General features: G+C 43.8%; 1 protein-coding gene across 16 annotated transcripts in view; it reads right to left on the bottom strand.

The window, feature by feature from the left end:
• The window catches only part of TTN (titin), a 276446-nt gene continuing 252797 nt past the window's right edge, over nucleotides 1–23649 (bottom strand). For all 16 annotated transcript variants that reach the window (XM_055572076.1, XM_055572078.1, XM_055572080.1 and 13 more), the window contains 25 exons: nucleotides 21539–23605; nucleotides 21113–21415; nucleotides 20713–21018; nucleotides 20215–20505; nucleotides 19823–20119; nucleotides 19377–19682; nucleotides 17774–18079; nucleotides 17406–17687; nucleotides 16630–17223; nucleotides 16223–16510; nucleotides 15822–16121; nucleotides 15050–15352; nucleotides 14176–14478; nucleotides 13490–14074; nucleotides 13056–13361; nucleotides 12668–12967; nucleotides 11514–12089; nucleotides 11101–11406; nucleotides 10127–10720; nucleotides 4250–10002; nucleotides 3958–4114; nucleotides 2531–3222; nucleotides 2284–2437; nucleotides 1454–1756; nucleotides 1–1317 (listed from right to left, as the gene is read on the bottom strand). In XM_055572076.1, the coding sequence (XP_055428051.1) occupies nucleotides 1019–1317; nucleotides 1454–1756; nucleotides 2284–2437; nucleotides 2531–3222; nucleotides 3958–4114; nucleotides 4250–10002; nucleotides 10127–10720; nucleotides 11101–11406; nucleotides 11514–12089; nucleotides 12668–12967; nucleotides 13056–13361; nucleotides 13490–14074; nucleotides 14176–14478; nucleotides 15050–15352; nucleotides 15822–16121; nucleotides 16223–16510; nucleotides 16630–17223; nucleotides 17406–17687; nucleotides 17774–18079; nucleotides 19377–19682; nucleotides 19823–20119; nucleotides 20215–20505; nucleotides 20713–21018; nucleotides 21113–21415; nucleotides 21539–23605 (15971 nt within the window). In that variant the 3' untranslated portion in view covers nucleotides 1–1018. The remainder of the gene's footprint in view (nucleotides 1318–1453; nucleotides 1757–2283; nucleotides 2438–2530; nucleotides 3223–3957; nucleotides 4115–4249; nucleotides 10003–10126; nucleotides 10721–11100; nucleotides 11407–11513; nucleotides 12090–12667; nucleotides 12968–13055; nucleotides 13362–13489; nucleotides 14075–14175; nucleotides 14479–15049; nucleotides 15353–15821; nucleotides 16122–16222; nucleotides 16511–16629; nucleotides 17224–17405; nucleotides 17688–17773; nucleotides 18080–19376; nucleotides 19683–19822; nucleotides 20120–20214; nucleotides 20506–20712; nucleotides 21019–21112; nucleotides 21416–21538; nucleotides 23606–23649) is intronic.

The following is a 23649-nucleotide window of genomic DNA, read 5'->3' as shown; positions in this document are numbered from 1 at the left end:
TTTTGAGGTGCAGATAGCTTGCTTTATTTTGTTGTTACTATCTCAAGGAGGTCCAACAATTATAACTAACAATTGAATTTAAACGTGCATGAAAAGAACTACATCAAATTGATATTTTGGGCAGTTAGTAATATTTTGTTGTTTTTAAATTTAACGACAGCTTTATTTTGTTCTTTATTTTTTGCTGTGGCTCATTGCTTAGTTGCCCCAGTTTCTGGTTTAAATTTAGAACTACCACACGAAGGCGTTGGCTGCACCCCTGAACCTCCAAGAGTTGACACTGCTCTGGCATAGGAATGCATGAATAACTTGGTTAACTGAGGGGATGGCCAGGTGATGTTACTTTTCCAAGCTACCCAGGCACTCTCTATGGTCAGAGACAGTGTGAAATGAGCGAACAAAGTGTTGGCCGTTACACTTTGTTCTGGTAATATTTAAGTCATGATAATTTTGAGTGTGACATCATCAGAGAAAACGTAAGACGTTAAAGTGTTGCTTACAGGAGGGTAAATGCAAACATCACCAATGCCTTACATTTCTGATTCCATAAGTATCAGTGCATATCGGGTGATGTGCACAGCATTTTTCGGTGGATAGGACATCTTCAATGGGGAATTCCTCGACCCACTGAGGCATACTTAGACATCAACATTATGTTGAGGCACAAAGATTGATTAAGTGTTGAGCAGGGTATTCGTTCCATAAGAAACTTTCTCCTACCAACAGTTAGTTTCAATAGTTACAGTGTAAAATGTCATAAAATAAATGGTACAAAACTTTATAACCGTTAATTCGGCTATATACAGTATGTACATGTCACTAGAAAATGTGTAATCTTCTTAGGTCAACAATTATGAAAAGACTGAAATGTATTATTTTTGAACTTCGACTCATTTAAGTTGATACAAAACTACTCTTTTTTTTAAGTATTTACAGATCAGAAAGATAGAAAGATTAGTCCATGTGAATCATTTGGGAAAGGTTAAGAATGAGTCTGAGTGTGAGAGCACAGGCCCTCTTAAATGGATCGAATATTTATATTCACAGTAGCAGAGTCAGATCCAAATTCATTCCCTAAACTCAGGGTATACAGTCCACCATCTTGTTTCCGTACGTCCATGATGATCAGAGTCGTCAGGTCATCTGTGTTTTCAATATGGAATCGCCCTTGCTGTTCTTGATCGTGAATTGTTCTTCCACCACGAGACCACATTATTTCTGGGGTAGGCTCACCCGTAAAAGCGCAGGCTACTGTTAAAACTTTTCCTTCATCAATGCTGATGTCAGAGGGAAGAGCTTCAATTTTAGGTGGAATTCCTTTATGGAACAACAACAACAACCTTTTAGAATCACTGAAAAGAAATAAAAACTTGCATTCTACTGAATCGTGTGTACTAAAGATTCTACCATGCTACTAGGCTTGTCTACCTCTACCAATAATTGGATTGCTCACCTCTTAGGCCTGCTTTAAGCATTCTACTAGTTGAACTTTCCAGTTGTTTCATACTAGATTTTCCCATAAAACTGCTGGAACTCATTTCTACAAAGGACTCTTGCATGGAGGACATGCTTTGGGCAGACATGCTTGCAAATTTCATTTCAGTCATGCTGCTAGCGCTGCTGCTGCTGAAACTGCTGAAGGAGGCCTCTTGCTTAGAGGCAGACATTTGGACTGACTGAGACGAGAAGCTTCCTTGCAAGCTCGTGTCACCACTTGTCCTCAATACTACCTCTCTGGGAGGTTCTTCAACTAGAGCTGTGGAGCACAGCAGATACACAGTGAACATCAGTGACATCTGGTTAATTTGTGACATCTGACATTGACTTGCAGAAATGGAAACTTAGACACGCACACACAGAAACATAACCCAAACAATCTGCTGTGAAAGCATAAGCAAATACATACATACAGTTGTCAAGAGCTAGCCCAGTGTCTCCCAGAAACGAATCCTTATATTTCTATTATTACATTTCATGCAGGTGCTAGAATCACTAGGAAAAAAATGATTAATCATATAGAAAACAATTTTTATACTGTGCATTCTGAAAATACATGTAACAGGACAGCTGGTAGCTTTGCTTTGAAAGTTAATGTATCCATATTTCTATCTAGCTGTAAAGAAACATTGGCTGTTAAGAATGAATTCACACAGGAAGCCTGTCTCTTACACATGGTATTTAAAGAGGCTCCTGAGAGTTTGCTGTGCTCAGAAAGACAAAAGCAAAAAACAAAACCATACGATGGCCTTAAGCAAGTAAGTAAAGTGGTAAAGATATACTTACGAAGGACTGTTAAGGAAGCAGTAGCTGAACACTGGCCACGGAAATTTTTGGCCTTAATTGTGTACTTCCCACTGTCACTTACTGATGCATTTTGGATTTCAAGAGAATATACATTTCTGGAGCGACTTACACTGATATTTGAAGAAATAGAAATCTAAAAAGAAGAGAAAAAAATAAGTGTTTCTTTGAGCTCTTCAGGAGTAAAGTATTGAAAGTTCTCTTCAGTAACATTCATAATTAAACTTACTGGCAGGTTGTTTTTAAACCATTCGATTTCAGGCGATGGCTCACCACTGATTTCACAAGAAAAGAGAACATTTTGTCCTTCATTAACATTTTGAGATCTGGGCTGTGAGATGAAGGCTGGAGCATCTGAGAGTTCTTTGCTTAGGGTCAGATCATACTGACACTTAATGATGCCTTGGCTGGTTTTGCCGATGCAGGTGAGGATCCCTTCGTCTTTGGGACCAGCCTGTCTGATGGTCAGGGTCTGGTCGCTGCCTGAGATGCCGTATCTATACTCATCAGAATTGCTGAGCTCCACCCCATTCAGTACCCATTTCACATCAGTGGCACCAGCAATGTTGGCTTTCAAAGTCACTTTCTGACCAGCAGTTATACTCATCTGAGTGGAAAATGCTTTGATCTCAGCATGAGTTTGGATTTCTTCCGATGCCTGTGATGTTTTAGTGATTTCCTCATGGACAACAGATTTTTCCAGGGAGGTGGCTTCTGATTTCTTGACTTTTTCGGAAATCAGAACTGTGGAAGCTTCCTCCTTGAGGGCTAGCTTTTCGTGCGATTTTACCTCTGACCTCTTGATTTCTTCAGAAATGAGGGCTTTCTTGGAAATTTCCTCTTGGACAGATGCCTTCTTCTGGGACGTAATTTCGGAGGTCTTTTGTGCAGATACCTTCTGTATCTCAGTGTCTTCTACAACTGAAAAAGAAAGCTCCATAAAGCAAATTGAATGGAAAAGCGGTCCTACCCTTTTGTCTTGTGGATTCTGCAAGTAACACACATAGAAAAAATACTGACTTATGCATGCAGTGTAGGTAATACTTGATACTTTCTCAGCCCCGATCTTGGAAAGTTGTCATGCGTGACTTTCGAGATCAGTGTAATGATTATTTAAACTAAACTAAATTGAAGAATGAATTCTGTGGCTTAAGGGGAAAAAGTTTTGAAAGGAATAGTTAAAGGATCTAGGAGATGGATGGATTTAGGAGATTTTGATTGATTAAAACAATTTAATTATGTTTTAGAAGATTCAGATGAAGGCAAACTCATTTTAATCGGGAGAACTGATACAGCTTTGGACTGTATCATTAACTTTCCACTGCTTTGGAAAATTAGCAAGAGCGAAGTTTTAGGGAAGAAGTACCATTTGGTATATTCACCTGACTATTCATTCTTAAACATTACAGGGAGCAGGAATCTTACATAATATCTGGGACTCTTATATAACACTGCATACGATTATGCACTTAATAAATGTAAATTATATCCTAACTTCAAATATGTATATTTGTACATTTGTGTACAAATGGTATTCTGTAACTTGTAAAACAGTTTTTATTTTAATACTTTGTGTGTGTGTAAGCAAGCATGTTTAGAAATGTCTCCTTAATATAGTTTTCTGAAAACTGTTGGTAAGAATAAAAGCCAACTTACCTTTTATTGTTAATTTGCAGCTAGAGGACACAGATCCAGCTGAGTTTGTTATTGTACAAGTATAAAGTCCACTGTCGGAAGTATCAGTCTTATGAATTTCTAGGAAGAATGCTCCTTTGTCTTCAGAGAGTTTGTATTTACCTCCTTGTGATATAGCCTGTGGAATGCAAGTGATTTGAATTTTAAAAAGTTGAGTTACTCTAACTTTCTTTGGGAGTTGGGAAAAAAGGAACAGGGTTAATTTTCTTTGTTTTTTTTTTTAAGAAAATAAGGTCATTTAAGAACCAGTTACCTTTCCATCCTTTGTCCAAATGACAGTCGGCTGGGGTTCTCCAGTAACTTTAACTGCAAATTTAGCAACACCGTCTGAAGAAACAGTGGTATCCTGCAGACCAGTAACAATTACTGGTTTTGTGGAAATTGGCGCAGGAGCTTTGGGTTCAGTTTTCTTGCTTTCTGTTGGCTCAGCAGTTTTTGGAGCTGCTTTCTTGGTTTCTGTTGGCTCAGCAGTTTTTGGAGCTGCTTTCTTGGTTTCTGTTGGCTCAGCAGTTTTTGGAGCTGCTTTCTTGGTTTCTGTTGGCTCAGCAGTTTTTGGAGCTGCTTTCTTGGTTTCTGATATGCTTGACACCTGCTCATGGATACTCTTAAAGGCTTGTCCCACAAATTGGAAGTTAGTTTTGGAAGTCCCACCTTCACCAGAAACCTCACAGATGTATTCTCCACGATCAGATTCGGTGAGGTTGAGGATTTTGAGCTCACAGGCGCCATCTGCAGAATAGTGAAACTGGAAATGCCCATTTTCCTTCAGTTTCCTGCCGTCTTTGTACCAGGTGACCTCTTTTGCACATAATGCACTACTTTCAACCACACAGGTCAGCTTGGCTATGTCTTTAGAGGCTTCTGCCTTCAAGGACTGAATTATCTTAGGTGGGGCAGCGACTGGCAACTGCTGAACCTTCTCTGTTGGTGTGGGTTTTGTCTCTGTGGGCGGTACAGCTTTGGGGTGAGGAGTCACTGGTTCTGGGGATTTCACTTGTTTTGGAGACTTGGCTCCTTCTGGGGATTTTACCCGAGGCTCCGGGGATTTGACTCTCGGTGGTGATGTCACAGCCTTTTCAGTAACCCTGGCCTTCTGAACAGTCAGAGTAAACTGTGCCTCTTGCCTCCCGTCGCTGTTCTCGACCACCACACTGTAATTGCCCTCATCTGAAGCCTGGACTGAAGAGATCTCAAAAGTTGACTTGTACTTTGAGGTGGTCACTTGGTGGCGGGCAGAAGTGCTTATGACTCGTCCCCCACGCAGCCATGTCACTGTTGGTACCGGCTCACCATCTGTATCGCAAGAGAACCTTGCAGACTCACCTTCATAGACGGTTATGGACCTTGGCTTTGTGAGAATTCTTGCTGCCAAGGTCGTCTTGATCTTTCTGTGTGTGGATTTTTCTTCTAGCGACTTTTCTTCGATTGCAGCACTTTTCATTTCTGCGGACGCATGGTGTTCATAGGAGGAGAGACTTTCCCGCGTCTCTGTCATCAATGATTTCATTTCCCTGATGGAAGAGGAAGCTTCCATCTCAGATGTTTTCTTAAAGGACGAAACTGCATAGGCCTCTGTTCTTGTCAGCTCAGGGAAGACAGATCGGGGAACCTGTTCGTCTCTGCGCTGGGAAGCATAGGTAGTGTAATCCCCTCCTGTGACGTCCAAGGTCGCATAGTCGGAAGCCTCACCTTTGTAGTTGGTGCACACAGCACGGTATGTTCCACTGTCATCGATATGACAGTCCAGAATGTCTAGGGTCAGGACCCCACTGGTGTTGGTGTAATGAATCTTACTGCTCTCTTGGAGTTCTACACCATTGTGGTACCATTTGACCTCAGCAGTTGGCTTTGACTGAACGTTTAAGATAAAACGTGTATTTTGGCCGCAGGGAACCCGGTGGGAACGCATCCTCAGCGTGATTCGAGGCGCGTGGTCCAGTGTAAAAGGCTGCTGACTCAAAACCTCATACTTCCTTTCCGATGTCTTTTGAGTCTTTAGAGCGGCTTTCATGGACTCATACCTGGAAAAGATATCAAATCTTGCCGACCTCTCAAATCTTGACAGTGATCGCTCACTAGACACAGGGCTGGGGGAACGTGGACGAGTCCTCTCTGGGGTAGGAGACCTTCTTTCTACATCTTCTTCTTCTTCTTCTTCTTCATCTTCATATTCCTCAGCTGGCCGTGGCCGCGGCCGGATCAGCTCAGATACGGGCCTCATCAACTCGATGTAGGTGGGAGACAGTGAGCGCCGGCGTCTCAGCAGCCTGGACACCGAGGAGGACGTCTCTCTCTGCGTGTGTTTGGAGATCTCATATTCTTCCTCGATTTCCGTTATTTCTGTCACTTCTCTCTGGCGTCTTGATTTCTTTCTAGACTTTGCTTCCTTCGCCAGGTGGTCCAGCTCACTCTTGTATTCCGAGAGGCGCTGGGTGGTGGTGACGGGCCGCAGCAGCTCGTGGTCCTCTCTCTCAGCCATGATTCTCTGCCGCTGATGGGCCTGCCTGTGCGAGGCGCGGGCGTGCCGCTCCCGTAGCTCTGCGTATCTTGTGCTGGTCTCTTCCTTGGTTGGGATGTGATAGGTTGAGTATCTGAAGTCTCTTCTTGCTTCCTCCACCTTGACATGAGCTTGTGGGGAAGAATAACGCAGACTCGAAAGCTCAAAACGGGGAGGGCTCCGGCTCGGGGGTGAGGCTGAAAAACCCAGTTCCAGCTCTTCTTCAAGACGCAGCCTCTCTTCCTCTGTTCTCTTCATCGCCAGGTAGTCGTCAATGGGCAGGAGTAATTCTTCGTCGGAGATGTCACCAAGAGAACGTCTCCTGGGTCTGTAATAATAGTAGTAATCGGGAGAAGGTGTGCGCCGGCGGGCTGGTCTCACCATTTCAAGGTCATCTTGGGACAGTTTGGGAATCCGCCACTTAGGTCTGTATTGATCGGTGATGCGCGGGAGAGGCATCACGTAGAACTGCTCCCATCTTGAAAGGCGGATGCGCTTGGGCCTCTTCTGAACAATTCTGTCAATCTTCCCAGGCATTTCAAACTGATCCCGTATCTTCTTATACCACTTCATGTCAGACATGGGCACGAACTGCTTAATGTGTTGGTCTTCTTCTATGGTGGTCTGTTTGTACTTGCGTGGCTCCGGTACTTCATAAGGCATGCGGAGTTTCCTCTCCTCCTTCTTTTCTTCCGTCTCAAGCCGGTATTCCCCTTTCACGGTCTTGGTGCTAACGGCTGGTTTGTAGAGGATGGCAGCTTCTCTCAGCGCCTCCTGGGCGACCTGCGTCAGCGGCACCGCCTCAGTGCCAGAAAGAATTTCAGCCATTCTCAGGGTCTTGTCAATCTGCCTCTGCACATGTCGTTCGTGCTCCTCTTTTGTCTTGAATTCCTGTTTGACATACCTCAGGCGTTCCACTTGTAGGTGGGCCTGGCAGCTGCTGGATCCAGCTGTATTTGTGGCTGTGACCCTGTAATAACCGGTGTCTTCCGGCAAAGTATCCCTGATGTGAAGAGCATAATAATCCAAGCCTTCGTGGATAATTTCAATGTTAGGCCCAAGGGACAGTGGCCGACCATCTTTCTCCCATTTTAACGTTGGTGGGGGGATGCCAGACACTCTGATCTCAAAGCAGACACTTTGGCCTTCTTGGCATTCTGCGTTTGCCAGTAGCCGTTTGAACATGGGTCTGAGGGTCGTATCTGATGGAGGTGGATGTGGAGTTACAGTTAGCTTTGCTTTGCAGCTGTCCTCACCGTATTTGTTCCTTGCCACAACGGTATATTCGGCATCATCATCCATGGTTACGCTGTTGATTGTTAATTGGTAAAGACCTTTGTCCGACTCAAATATGTACTTCCTGTCATCATCACCTGGTTTGATTTTCTGACCTGATTTGTACCACGTTACTCGAGGCTCTGGGTGGACAGTTATGGTTACACCAAACCGGACATTTTCACCCACATAAGCTGTCTTGTTATAGAGAGGCAGGGTGAATTCAGGTGGTCTTTCCAGGAGTCTCATGGCATCTGTTCTGCGCTTAATTTTCTTCACAGTTCTACGGCAATAATAGTCGTAAACTTCTCTCACACCTTTGACAAAGAGCTCTGCATAAGAACTGTCTTCACCATAGTCATTGACTACTTTGCATCTGTAGGTACCATCATCGAATTTGGTGATGTCTTTGACATACATGGTGGCCACTCCATCTTCATATGTGATTTCATATTTCTCACTGTTCTCCAGCTGTCTGACACCGAAGTACCAAGTCACCTGGGTCGACTGATCGTAATTTTCAATTCTGCATACATATTTGACATAGCCTCCTTCTTCTCCAACTGCATGCATTATCTGCCCAGAAATGGGGCCAATTTCAATGGATGCCACTTTAACTTTAGCAATGCTCACTCCCTTCTGAGAGCGAATTGCACCACCACAGGAGATCCGGGCTGCAGACACAACCATGTTGAGGTCTTTCTTGACTAGGGTGTGGTAATAGCGTCGGTGTTTCAATGTCCTGATCACTTTAGTACTGACTCTTTCTATCTTCTGCTTCAGCCACGGGTGCTGAAGGGCCTCAGATGCTGTCATGCGAGATTTTCTCTCTTTCACTAATAGCCGGTCAACAAAGTCCATGGCTTCGAGGCTGATCTCTTGGAATGCTTCTTCATCAAAGGTGTATTCAGCATTCATGATGTTCTCAATGATCTGCTGGTTAGTTTCAGCCAGGAATGGATTGATACCACTCAACAGCACGTACACCAGTGTTCCAAGAGACCACATGTCTGTGGCTGTGCTGACAACATCATGCTGGTGGACCTCAGGTGCATAGTATTCAGGGGCAGTGAACTGAAGCCTAAAGTTGTCCCCTGGCTTCAGCTGACGGGCTTGACCAAATTCTATGATTTTAATGGTGGAGCTCCTCCTTGTTTGGTAAATGATGTTGTCTGGTCTAATGTCAAAGTGTCCAATATTATGGCTGTGTAAGAACTCAAGTGCTTCGCACACCTGGCGAACATAGCTTACGATTTCTCTCTCATTAAGTTCAAAAGCACTTGTGTTAATGCGCTCAAATATGTCAAGTCCTGATAGGAACTCAAAGATCATAACTAATTCTTCCATGCTTTCAAATGATTCATGGAGGTATAACATGTTTCGGTGCCTAGCTATATTTAGAATGGAAATTTCTTTCTTTACCAAAACTTGATCAGTCCCTTTGACCTTCACAAATTTGGCCATGTATGTCTTCTTTGAGGATGTTTCAACACAACGGTGGACAATTCCAAACTGACCACGCCCAAGATCTTCAGCAATCATATATTTCTCATAAAGCTCCTTGGTTGAAGAGTGAGAAGCTTTGGTCATAGAAACTTCCCTGGTTTCGTCTACCTCTTCATCATAGTTCATAGCCCTGGTCTTGTCTTCTTTGGTTACTGTTGGTTCTGAAGGCTCAGAAGGTTTGCTTAGGCCAAATTTATTCTCTGCTATTATACGGAACTGGTAACTTGTTTTTCCAAATAAGTTGATCACGGTATAACGTGTTTCTCGGGCCTGTCCTACCCGGATCCATCTTTCGGCTGTGGTTGCACACTTTTCAACAATGTAGTTGGTGACTTTGCTGCCACCATCAGAAGCTGGCTCAGCCCACGTTAAGTTCACAGAATCTCGTGACACGTCACTAACTTTGACTCCTCTGGGTGGGTCAGGAACATCAGCCACATCCAGTTCAACTGTCTTCTGATCAATTCCAAATCTGTTTTTAGCACAGACCACATAGAAACCAGCATCTTTTCTCTCCACTCCATTGGGGAAAACAAGTGATGTGAAAGACCTTGTGACAATAACTTGGTAGTGGCCGTTGTTGTCGATGAGATCTTGTCCTTTCTGCCAGGTGATCACTGGATCTGGTTTGCCACTGAATGGGATCTTGATGCTGATTACCTCACCTCGGAGAGCGTGGACTGCTCCCATGCCTTCAAGATTTTTAGGCAAGTGTATCTTGGCTGGAACTGTATCAGAACAAAAGAAGGAAAAATATAATTTAGCAACACCCAAAACTATATAAGAGTGCCCCCCCCCCCATTAATAATATGTAATCTTGTACCAAAATGATGTCTACTGATGTGTTTTTACCTTCTACATCCAAGGAGGCAGTGCCAGACACAGACCCTCCTTGGTTGGTAGCTCTGACTTGGTAAACGGTGGCGTCATCATCTGTGACACTTGAAATGATGAGCTGGTGGTAGCCACCCTTAAACTCTTGAATCCTGTACTTTAATCCATCTGCGATGATTTCTTTGCCTTGTCTGTACCATTTCACAATTGGTTTCGGATGACCAGTCACTTTGCAGACCAAAGTAGCATTGCTCTGATATCTGACATTTAGATTTCTCAGTTCCTCTTTAAAGTGTGGTGCCTGAATTGGGACATCAGATTTGGGAGTGACCGGTTCTGATATTTCACTCCATTCGCTCTCCCCACCTAGGTTTTCACATTTCACCCGGAACTCATATTCAAGACCTTCAATAAGGTTTTGCACTGAAAAGACGGTTTCTCGAATTTCATCTGTCGTCACAGCAATCCACTTGTTCTGCTGCTTCTCACGCTTCTCAAGGTAGTAATTTCTAATCTTTGCACCTCCATCGCTGGCAGGTGGCTTCCAGGCCACAACACAAGAATCTTTTGTGACAGCAGTAATAGTTGGTTTGCCAGGGGCACCTGGCTTTTCTGTTTAAAACAAAGAAAAAGCATTTGCCTCGTCAGGTGAAACAGACAGCTCTATGAAGAGCTTATTTAAAAAAAAAATAAAATAAAATATTATGAACCCAAAGTTCTACTAATGATAGCTAATCCAGAAAAATGAAATTGGTTACTTTATGCTAAGAAACTTATCAAAACAGAAAGTTCCTTTTTAAAGAAGAAGGGGAGAGGGTATATATGTGCCCTTTTAGATCAGCAAAATTCAAGTGACATAAAAGACACTTGTACTTTAGCTGAATCTTTGCTGTCTCCTTCCAAAAGTCATTTCTGTTGAAAAAAAAAAAAAAAAGTTTTACATACAGATGGAATTTTGCTATAGGAAGACTATCTGTAGAGGTTGTACTCACCAAATGGACTCTTAATGATCACAACTGAAGAGACTTCTAGAGGTTCACTGATGCCAAACATGTTCTGAGCCGAAACCCGGAAGTAATACCCAGCATTTTCTGTGAGGTTCACAATTCTACAGGTTGTCACTGAGATGGCTGAAGACACCAATTGCCATTCAGCCCCTTCCTTGGCCTCACATTTCTCCACCACATAATTGGTGATCCAGGAGCCTCCGTCATCTGCAGGTGGTTTCCAGCTGATCACCACAGAGTTCTTCAATAGAGCTTCAATCACAATTGGTCCTGTAGGTTTGTCTGGTTTATCTGTTGGGGGAAAATACAATTGTAGTGGTCTCTATAGTGTGCCTCCCAAGACCTTTTTTTTTTTTTTTTTTAAAGAAGAAAAACCACTGAAAAGGAAAACAAAATACCTTGTATTTCCACATCAAGCATGGTATCAACCGTTCCGAGGACATTGCTGAGCTGAACTTTGTATTTCCCAGCATGAGTCTTACGCTGGACATTCTTCATGACAAGATGGGTATAGTGCTCTGTGTTTTCTATAGTAATGTTTTCTGAGTTTTGCAAGAGTTTCTGGCCATGGAACCAAGTGATGGCAGGTACTGGCCGGCCAATGTACATGACATGAATTCGAAGCGTTGAACCCACAGCACCATAATACTTCTCTTTCAGTGGGTAACCAGGATGGAACTGCGGGGTTGCTTGCAGGAGAAGCTTACTGCTGGATTCTACTTCTCCAACCTCGTTGGTAGCTACGCAGGTATAAACACCTTCGTCTTCCTGTTCCTCCGTCATTACTGTTAGAGTATGTGTGCGTCCGTCTGAAGACATTTTGTACTTGCGGCTTTGTACGAGCTCCTTACCAAATCGGAACCACTTAATGTCAGGCAGAGGCCTTCCGACAATCTGGCATGAGAGTTGAGCAGCTTCGCCCAGTTTAGTGGTAACATCCTTCATTTCTTTGCGTACTCCTGGGGCTTCTCCAGCTAAAGGGTATGAAAGTGCATAATATCAGTGCATTATTGTCACTACTGGATCTATAATCCACTGTCCTTGTATATCAGGAATGAATTCATCGTACTGATTGATACTCTTATTAGACACCATGATTTACACGAGTCTAATTCTTAAGTCTTCACAGTGATTGGAGGATCATCTGGAAAGTAGAGATTCAATGAGGATATCATCATATTATTATGTAGAGTGACTTTTTTATGACTGGGAGGCATTAACTATGTATGGGGTTTGTGAAGGGGGGTACATTTGTTAACACTTTGTCTTATTAGGAGTATTAAAATCCATTGTATTCATGGGAGAAATTGCTCTAGGCATGTGCTCAGTTCAGTGCATCTAACGGTTTACTGCTGAGGCTTTGTGCTTGGAATGACTTCCTCTAGAACGTATCAACTGCTCCCTTTGTGCACATATGCCAAACTGAGTTCTTTCTTTCCAAATACTTGCTCTCTAATAAAGCTTTCTGGAGACCTACTTAGTATAGAGGAAGAATTAACCTTTACATGTTGCTTAGTTTGTAAATGAAAGCAGAGAACTAACGGCTACTTACACGTTAGTTTGGTCTTTACAGACATAGCGGTTCGTCGAGGTCTGCTCAGCCCCGTCTCATTCTCAGCGAAAACCCTGAATTCATACTCTGTAGCTTCCAGCAACCCTCCTATTGTGAACTGCCTGTCTTTGATGCGGTCCTTACTGCTCTTCTTCCAGGCACTGTCTCCAGATTGTCTGTATTCAACCCAGTATCCAAGGATTTCTTTGCCACCATCACATTCAGGTTTCTCCCACTGCAGAGTGACACTGTCTTTGGATATTGAAAGAATCTCGAGTTCTCCAGGTTGGCTTGGCTTATCTGAAATATTTGAAAACAGTTGTAAAGGAAAGAGAGCAAAGATGGCTTGACTCTCTGATTCTAGCCCCTTCAGAAATTCTTTCCTTACCAAATGGATCTTTGCAAACAACTGGTTCAGACGCAGGGCTGGTCTCGCTTAGGCCAACGTCGTTCTGCGCAATGATGCGGAACTGATACTCGGCATCGGGAACAAGCCCCGTGACGGTGTACATTGTGGTGGTGATCTGAGTCTTGTTGTGCCTGACCCACTTGTCAGTTGAGGTCTCCTTGCGTTCAATGTAGTAGCCTGTGACCCGAGAACCACCATCATCTTTGGGCCGGGACCAGGACAGGCTGACGGAACTCTTGGTCACATCGAGTATTTCTGGAGGATTGCTTGGAGGCTCGGGAGGGTCTAGGAATGTAAGTGGGAAACACACACGTTAGCGTACAGTTCCAACTCTTGTCAGCTGGTGATTTTCATTTTGGAACAAAAGAGTATTGAGAAGAAGTTTACAGTGTTGTGGTTGGAAGAGCACTTACTCAGTGGTGTTTTTGGTATGACGGGTTCCTCCGATTTCAAGGGTTTGCTTATTCCAAACTGGTTTTCTGCTGAAACACGGAAATGGTATTCCACATTTTCTTTGAGGCCTTTTACCACCAGAGATGTACCTCGGACTCTGGAGTCAATGGTGTACCAGGCGGATTTAGGCACTTCGCGTCTCTCCAGGATGTACCCCAAGATGTCGGCACCACCGTCATCGGCAGGGGGCCTCCAGCTGACCCTCACAGAGCGAGCTTGTATGTCGTCATATTCAAGTGGCCCTTCTGGAGTGTTGGGATTTCCTATCACCCTGACCTTGATGTAGACAGCCTTCTTGCCACATTTGTTTTCCAGAACCAGGTCATAAGTGCCAGAGTCATCCCTGTCTGCTTCTTTGATCACAAGCTCAGTGTGAGTTTCCGAGGTTGCAATCATGGCACGCTTACTAATGTCTTGGCCTTCCTTGGTCCATTTACATATTGGGAATGGTTTTCCTTTGATCGGTATGGTAAGTCTGATGACTCCACCTTGTCTTACTAAGATACCTTCCTGGTATCTTTCATCAAGTTCATAGTCAGGATATTCTGGGGAGAAACGTAAAGTTACGATTAGCGTTTTGGGACACAGACATAGGAAATAAGTCTAAAGGCAAATATAGCAGAAGGTAAGTGATCCCATCTCTTACCAAGCATTTCTGTGACTTTGACTGTTCCTGGTACCTCAGCAGGCTCCCCAGGTCCACCAGCGTTACAGGCTAGGACACGGAATCTGTATTCGGCACCCTGAGGTAGGTGTGTGAGAGTATACTCCCGAATTTTGGTTGGGGTGGTGTTGCATTTGGTCCATTCATGTTGATCGACCTTTTGCATTTCGATCAAGTAGCCCGTGACTTTAGATCCTCCTTCATCTTCTGGTGCGCTCCAGGCCAGGGAGACGGAGGTCCTTGTTGTGTCGGTAACTCTTGGGTTTTGTGGCTTTCCGGGAGGAGCTGGAAAATAAGAGTAACAACATCCTTGTTAAAACTTTCTGCAAAGTTGAAAATCAGATGCTAAAAACCTAATGATTTCAGTGAATTGTGGAGACGTGGAATATAACAGGATATTTTTCGTTTTGTAAATATTTAATTTTATCAGTTAAAACTACTTAAAACTCTTGCTTTTTCCTTTGTCTTATTTGTGCTTAGTTTATGATCACTAATTCTATCTTACATTTAACATCAGTTTTTAAACTGCTTCGAGAAATACTAACTTGCTTAAAAATTTTAACTGTGATACAGGGTGTCTATCATGAGTTCTATTTTAAAGAGGGAGAAGTAGATTCAAGAGAAGAATATAAGAAGTTACTTTCCCAACGCTGCGAAGGGTTGGGAGTGGGGAGAGGATTGACGACAAAGGACACAAATGAACTTTTTGGGCTGATGGAAATATTCTGTATTTTGATTGTGGTGGTGGTTATACAACCATACATTTCCCCAAACTCACAGAATTCTCTATTTCAGGAAGGTGAACGTTACTATATTAAATTACATCTCAATGAACTTTTATACAAAAGGTATTTACCGATTGGATCCATGGCCACGGTGGGTTTGGAAGGGCGGCTTGGTTTTCCAGTCCCTCTCACATTGATGGCGGTGACACGGTGCTCATATTCTAAGCCTTCAATAAGGCCAGTGGAGCGGTATCGAGTCATTGTCACTGGGACTTTATTTACACGGACCCATCGATCTGCTCTCACTTCTTTGCGTTCCACGATGTATCCAGTCACTTGGGAGCCACCGTCATCTTCTGGTGGGTACCAAGTAAGTGTCATGCCCTCACGGGAGACATCAAATATCTGTAATGTTTCTGGAGGTCCAGGAATGTCTGCAGCAAGACGGAGGTAAACACACCATGGCACCATGAATAAATTAAAGACTCATACATTGTGTGACTCGTATATACCGTTTTAAAAAGGTATGTAACGCTCTTATGACTATTTTTCTAGGGTTTTCATTTTTGTACCTTTCTTGCTGTTCCTCATTTTCATAAACATTTATTAAACGTGTAATCTGTATTTTTTCCTCACTGTAACAGCCAGTCTTCCCTCCCTCCTCCCTCTCCTTCTACCCATCCTTTCCCAACTCCTTCCTCTCTTTCTTTCATAAAAAAAAAAAAAAAACCAAAAACCTTAACCATGTTGAAAACCCCTCCAAGAAAAGGAGTATAGTAACCTTAGAACGACCCTGGGATTAATTTTGGACCTCTTTTTACTTACATAAGGGCATATTAAAAACAAATTCCTTCTTGTTAACATTTAGAGGTGAGGGGAATGGCAGAAGGGCCCAGGACTTACTGATGCTGCTGCGACATTCTATGACTTCAGACTGCAAGTAGGAGCCAATCCCAAAGCGGTTTGTCGCGGCCACTCGGAACACATACTCGTTTCCTTCAATGAGTCTGGTAAACTTAAATGTTGATCTGGTCACTGACTCAGACACAGGCAGCCATCCAGGGCGGTGGGCATCACGTTGTTCTACCACATAGCCACTCAGCGGAGCGCCGCCGTCCAATTCGGGCGGTTCCCAGGAAATGGTCACTGAAGTAGCATCAATTTCATCAACCTTGATAGGCCCAGATGGTGGACCAGGCTTGTCTACAAAAGAAAAGGAAATTCCAGATATTAATTTTCACTTCAAATCAAAATTGGGTGACTGAGCACCAACAATTTGCTTGTGCCTTTTCCCATATCCCTACCGAGAATGATGACTTTAATGGTCTCTGACGTAGTTCCGGTTACATTCTTCAGTTCAAGTACATAGTCTCCAGTATCTTTGATAGTGGTTTCCCGGATGGTTAATTTAGCTACCTTAGTATGAGTTTCAACTGTGACACGCTCTGATTCTCTTAGTTTAGAACCAGCGAAGAACCAGGAAGCAGCAGGAGGTGGGCGACCAGCGATTGGTATCACCAGCTCTACCGGTCTGCCAGCTGGGACATGGATGGTCTTTTGAGGCATTGCAGAAAGATCAATTGTTGGCAACACTATGAGAAAGAAAGTAGGTATTTATTCTTAAGTATAATTTCTAATGACAGGATGTCATGAATTCTGAATGTTTCATTTTGCTTTACTATTATTGTTATCTTGGTGTTTTGGTACATACCTCTGAGGTCTCGTACAGTCACGGCTGTGACTATCTCTCTTGGTTCTGACACACCTTTCTCGTTTTGTGCCCTTACTCTAAATAAGTACTGTTCACCTTCATTTAAGGAAATAACAGTGTGCTCTAGGACTGTGGGTTTTAAGGTGACAACCTTCATCCATCTCTCAGTGCCAGCTTTGCAGGCCTCGAGAACATAGCCAGTGAGTCGGCTCCCACCGTCATAGAGTGGTTTCTCCCAGGCAAGGGTAACAGTGGATTTGGTGACATCGACCACTTCTAGCTTTGTAGGCACCAAAGGCACTTCCGAGACCAGAACTGCATCAGATGTTTCACAAGGTTCTCCAATGCCATAAATATTTTCTGGCAACACCCTGAAATAGTACATGGCTCCTTCTATAAGTCCAGAAATCCTGTAGAGTGTCTTGCTGCATTTGGTAGTTACTGTTTTGAATGCTCTCATGGCAGCTTCACGCTTTTCAATAATATAATTGTTGACAGGCGCTCCACCATCGATTGTGGGAACTTCCCAAGTGATGGTCACAGAATCTCTTGATACTTCCTTAACTTTCACTGAAGGACATGGGCCAGGAGTATCTAAAAAAACAGAATGAAGGATCCATACTTCTTATTTGACAGATTAGTTGATAGATTTTTGGGGGAAAGGGGTTAGGAAAATATACTTAACATAGTCCCTTCTAGAGAGGTGATCAATCAGAGGTCAAGGTGTTTGTTTCTAAAGAATCTACTCATCGCATAGTATTAAGACCAATACTTACCGTATACTTTAACAAGGACAGTTGCTGATTTCTTGCCAGATTGGTTTTCGGCTTCAATGGTGTATTTTCCAGCATCGTACCGGTTAACTTTGTCCACAATAAGCAAAGAGTAACTCTCAGTGGTGTCGATGATTGCCCGACTTGCAAGGTCAATGCCCTTTTTGCTCCATGTGATGACGGGTGGTGGTCTTCCAGATACAGACACCATCAGCCGTAGTGAGGCCCCAGCTCTGATGGTCACGGTCTTCTTTAAATCATCTGCAAGCTCCAGATCCGGTATTTCTGGAAAGTAAATGTCAAAGCTTAATTAATTTATGAACAAGTGTGATGAGAAAAATAATTCACCTAAAACCTTGAATTATAAATACCCAGTCTTTCCACAGGCTCAATTTCTGCAGTTGACTCGCTGTATTCACTCATGCCCTTCACGTTCACAGCAGCAACTCTGAAGGAGTATTTCTGGCCCATTTTAAGGTCTGTCACAGTGAATTCGTTGTTTCTTATTGTGGCGTTGGTATGCACTCGGTACCACTGATCAGTGTCCTTCTCTTGCATTTCAAGGACGTATCCTATGATGTCAGTGCCACCGTCATACATGGGCTTGGTCCAGGCTAAACTGATGCTGTGTTTGGTGGTATCCACAACTCGTGGAGCAGAAGGTGGTCCAGGGGTGTCTGTAGAAAGAAGGATATTATACAAATAAGGAAGCTTTGAGATTTGTATTTTTGATTTGTAAGATTCACTCAGGCATTGCCGTTCTTTGTCTACACTCACTGAGATGCTCTTTGTAACTAAGGTCTTCTGATATTGCAAGATGGCACTGTGTTCTGGAGTTACTATTTTTATTATTTTAAGAGTTAAAAACTTCTTTAGAAAGGCAGATGTTTCTCCCTGGCCACCTTGGCTAGATACACTGTGTCCTGCTAAGGTCATTGCTTACAGTACCCATTCTCAGGAACTTTTTTTTTTCTCTTTTTGGCTGTGCCCAGTGGCATATAGGCAGAGAAGGCAATGGCAAGCCACTCCAGTACTCCTGCCTAGAAAACCCCATGGATGGAGGAGCCTGGTGGGCTGCAGTTGGGGTCGCTACGAGTCGGATGCCACTGAGCGACTTCACTTTCACTTTCATGCACTGGAGAAGGAAACGGCAACCCACTCCAGTGTTCTTGCCTGGAGAACCCCAGGGACGGGGGAGCCTGGTGGGCTGCTGTCTATGGGGTTGCACAGAGTCAGACACGACTGAAGCGACTTAGCAGCAGCAGCAGCAGCAGTGGCATATAGGAACTTAGTTCCCCAACCAGGGATTGAACCTGTGCCCCCTGCAGTGGAAGCACAGAATTTCAACCACTGGACCACTGGGGAAGTCCCAGGGACCTTTCTTTAGCAGCTCAGCTTTCAACAAGGTCAATATTCTTGTCACCTCTACATTTCTAGTAAGTACAGGTATAAATATCTTCTACTTCCCCTGAGTCAATCCCAGTGATTTATTCCTTTTAGTTCTTAGGCTTAAACTTTGTACAAGGATTTGCCAACTTATTTTTGAGGCTCTTGTGACAATTATTTTGTTAGGTACTTATTAAGATAGTTGAAACGTTCTGTTCTGCTAAGCCTCTTAAAGGAGACATTGTCCTTTTTTTTCTCTTCAGTAGTTATTATCATTACAACAAAATTACCTCCATCCTTAGGAAGATTTGCAAAAGACATCCCTTTCATATTGGTAGTAGGAAAAAAAAATTTTTTTTCACAGATTGGAAAATAACAGCAACAATTTCCAGCAATGTAACTGTTAACTTATCAACAGAAGTACTTGTTGAAATATTTTCTGTCTTAGGCTGTAAAGTCCTTCTAATAAGCATATGCCTTTCTAGGCCAGTCATAAATTCTATGAGTACTTGGAAATTACATATTGGACAATTCTTTGTAATATGATTTTGATGGGCATTAGGAGTATGAATGAGTCTTGGAACTCACATGATGGTTCTCTGCAGGAGATAAAGTTGGAAGCTTCGCTGGGTTCACTGTTACCAGCAGCATTTACTGCAGTCACCCGGAACTGGTAATCACAGCCTTCCATCAGGCCAGTCACCTTCAGCCTGGTATCGTACACCACGTGGTCCTTGTTCACACGCGTCCAGCGCAGGCTCTTCTTCTCACGTTTGTCTACCAAGTAGTTGCTGATGTCGTTGCCACCGTCAGATTCAGGTTTCGTCCACTGAATGATGATGTGCTCTTTGCCAGCCCCAACTTCTTCAGGTATGCCAGGTTGAGATGGAATCGCTGTTTATATTTTTATGAGAATAAAAGGCTGATCAGAATTGCACAAAATCACTATTTCTATGACTGTCTGCCCCCTGCCCACCCCATCCCCTGATCCCATGACACTTCCACTGGCGAGTTGTCTAAGTGTTAATACTCACTGAAGGAGTTTCTGGCAACAATGGGCTCTGATTCAACAGGCACACCAGGGCCGTATTTGTTTACTGCCCGCACTCGGAATATGTATTCGTTGTTCTTGATGAGTCTGGTAACCACATGGGATAGGGTGGGGCATTCGCCTTCCACAATCACCCAATTGAGCCTGCTCGTCTCGCGTCTTTCCACGATGTAGTGAGTGATTTCTGCTCCTCCATCTTCCTGAGGAAGGCTCCAGGCTAAAGTGCACTTCTCCTCAGTTACTCTGCTGACGGTGAGCTTTCCACATGGGCCCGGGGAATCTAAAACAGATGTAGGAATGAGCAATGAGGAAGGTCCTTCTTTCTGCACACATTTGAGAAAGCTATGGAGATCAAAAATCGTTTGACCCTCTTACCGAGAACCTTGACCAGGACAGACACAGCCTTTGTCCCGCTGGCATTCTTCACTGTTAAAGTGTATTTTCCACTGTCACTTCTGTCACAGAACTTGATCACAGCAGTTGCTCGTTTGCCCGTGTACTGCAGAGAGACTTTCTCACACATATCTAGTTCTTTGTCCCCTTTGGTCCAGATAATCTTGGGTTCAGGTTTGCCACCAACTGCAGCATCAAGAACAAGATCCGAGCCTGCTCTGATGGTGACCAGATCACCCTGTAATCTGGCATCCAGCTCGGCTTTGGGTGGAGCTGTATAGACAAAATGTGAATGAATGTATGATAGTCTGTTGTCACAGAAATTGTGATAATTTAAAAGGAGAACGTGGATTATTATTTGGCAAAACTAATACAATTATGTAAAGTTTAAAAATAAAATAAAATTAAAAATAAATAAATCAATAAATATATAAATTCTAAAAAAAAAAAAACCAACAACAAAAAAATTATTATTTTTACCGTATTCATCTCGGCAAGTGATGGGGCCTGTGGATTCTGATCCTTTGCTAATTACGCCTGCTGCATTCTTGGCCAACACACGGAATTCGTAAGTGTCTCCCTCACTGAGCGCAGTAACGGTGAAGAAATTGTCAGATACGATGGTGTAGTTGCACTTGAGCCAGCGCCCGTCTCCAACTTCGCTGACTGGCTTACGCTCTATGATATAGCCCACGACCTTGCTGCCGCCATCATACACCGGGGCAGACCAGATCAGTGACACTGTCGATCGGGTGACATCTGTTACCTCTGGTCTTCCTGGTGCATCTGGAAGGAAGGCAAACATGAAGTTAAATACAGCTCTGAATTCTGCTAGTACTGATGATGATAAACAAATGTACCCTTAAATTTTGACACCTACCCACTGGGTTTTGGGCCATCACAGGTCTCGAAGCTTCACTGGCTTTGCTAACGCCTGCAGCATTGAGTGCATATGTTCTGAACTGATATTCCAGTCCTTCTACCAAACCGGTCACTTTGTAGTTGCACTCTAAGCATGGTACTTTGTTTTCTTTGGCCCAAAGAATGGTGTTACGTTCTTTCTTCTCAACCCAGTAGCCGATGACTTTACTGCCACCGTCATGGTAGGGTTCTTCCCAGCGAATAGACATGGCATTTGCAGACACATAGTAGACCTCAGGTCTGGTAGGTGCACTTGGTGGGACTAAATATAAACAGAGGTATCAAAATATAAATAGAGTTTCAAAATACAAATACAGAATATAAATAACATTCAGGGGAAATGTTTAATCATAGAGACTTGGTAATATGATTTTAATTTTCTTACCAAATGGATGCTCAGCCACGATTGGTGCTGATTCTACAGGCTTGCTGACACCAAATCTGTTCTCTGAACTGACACGGAAAGAATATTCCATATATTTTGTGAGATGAGTGACTTTAATCTGAGTGCGCTTGACACTGGAATTGACAAGCTGCCAAGCTGTTGTACCCGATTCCCGCTTTTCAACAATGTAATTGGTAATATCTGTGCCTCCGTTGTCTTGAGGTTCAGCCCATGACAGGACACATGATTCAGCTGAGATAGATGAAACTTCAATGGGGCCGGTTACTGGACCTGGCCTTCCGATGACCACAACTGTAATGGTAAATGTTTTAACACCAGCTGTATTTTCCAGGGTCAAGAAGTACCTTCCAGAGTCACCTCTCATGCTGTCCTTTACAGACAAGGTGGTTCTGTCTTTTGTCGTCGTGATACTCACTCGATCTGTCTCCTTAAGTCTCATTTCTTCAAGTTTCCATGTTACCTTGGGGGCGGGACGACCACTGATTGGCACGTCAATAGTAAATGTGCTTCCTGCTTTGCAAGTTATGAGCTGATTGGTAATTCCAGTGAGGTCAGCAGTGGGCTCAATTTGAGGCTCCTTGATGATGACAGAAGAGAAGGCTTCCCTGGGTTCACTGTAGCCGGCGTCATTCTTGGCCTTCACGCGGAATTCATATTCAGTGTTCTCAACGAGGCGCTCCACTGTGAAAGTCATCTGTTTGGTGTGACCAGCTTCAACCCAGAAGTCAGATCCCTTTTGTCTCATTTCGAGCAGGTAGCCAGTGATTCGGCTGCCTCCATCATGGTCAGGTTTAAGCCAAGCTAAGACGACAGAGGACTTGCTTGTGTCAACAATATCAAGTCTCCTAGGTGGAGCAGGTTGTTCTGTGGCTACCATTGGTTCTGGCATTTCATAGGGTTCACCAACACCATACTCATTTTCTGCAGAAACACGGAAATAGTATGGAACGCCTTCTAGCAGGTCACTGACCCTGAGGATCTGACGAATGCATTTTTCACTGACCACCTGCCAGCTACGGCGACTGGCTTCTCGTTTCTCTACCACGTAGTGATGAATTCGGGCACCTCCATCAAGGAGAGGGGCATCCCACATCAATGTAGCAGAGCCCCGGGTCACATCCTTGAAGGTAATCGGGCCAGGTGGGCCAGGAGAGTCCAGCACCTTTACGGTGAATGTGATTGACTTACTACCGCTGTTGTTTTCTACAGTAAGGGTATATTTCCCTGCGTCGGCTCTGTTGCAGTTTTCCACGGTGAGGGTGCTGAAGGAATCTGTTGTGTGGATGTCAGCCCGAATGCTAAGGTTAGAGTCCGGTTTGCTCCATACAGCTGTCGGAGTTGGTCTACCCTGATAGGCAATGAAGAGGCGAATGCTGGCCCCAGCTCTCACAACATGAGTCTGCTTGAAGTTGGCATCAATGTCTAACTCAGGAGCTGATAATCGGTCAACTGCTTTAATGGTGCCAGTCACTTCACAGCTGTCTCCTTTTCCAGCAGCATTGACAGCACTAACCCGGAATTTGTATTCTTCACCTGCTTGCAGGTCGGTGACTGTATATCTCGTTTTCACACATGCTTCTACGTTCACCTTGTGCCAGTCTCCCAGGTCAGCTTTGCACATTTCAATAATATACCCAATTATCTCCAATCCTCCGTCAAACACTGGCTTAGACCACTCTAAGCTCACAGTTGTCTTTGATGTATCTATCACTTTGACCACAGCAGGTGCACCTGGTGGGTTGACAGGCTCTCTGCATTTGATTAGTCGTGAGACGCCACTTGCAGGCCCTACCCCTGCGGCATTTTCAGCCATGACGTGGAATTCATACTCGTTGCCCTCCGTCAGACCTGTGACTTTGAATCTTGTCTCACAGATGGGCCGTTTGCTGATCACTTTCACCCATCGCGTGCTCTTCTTTTCTCTCCTTTCAAGGATGTACTGTTGAATTTCATTGCCACCATCTGATTCTGGCCTGGCCCATGTTAGAGTAATGCTATTGCCTGTTACATTACTAGGTTCTGGAGTGCCAGGGGCATCAGGAATAGCTGTGAGGTAAAAACAGAGAAAGAAACCAATTAGACATGTTTGC

This window comes from Bubalus kerabau, chromosome 3 (assembly GCF_029407905.1).
Source record: "Bubalus kerabau isolate K-KA32 ecotype Philippines breed swamp buffalo chromosome 3, PCC_UOA_SB_1v2, whole genome shotgun sequence".
NCBI classification, from domain to species: domain Eukaryota; kingdom Metazoa; phylum Chordata; class Mammalia; order Artiodactyla; family Bovidae; genus Bubalus; species Bubalus kerabau.
The sequence above is the reverse complement of the archived record's forward strand: the minus strand, read 5'-3'. Positions and strand labels throughout refer to the sequence as shown.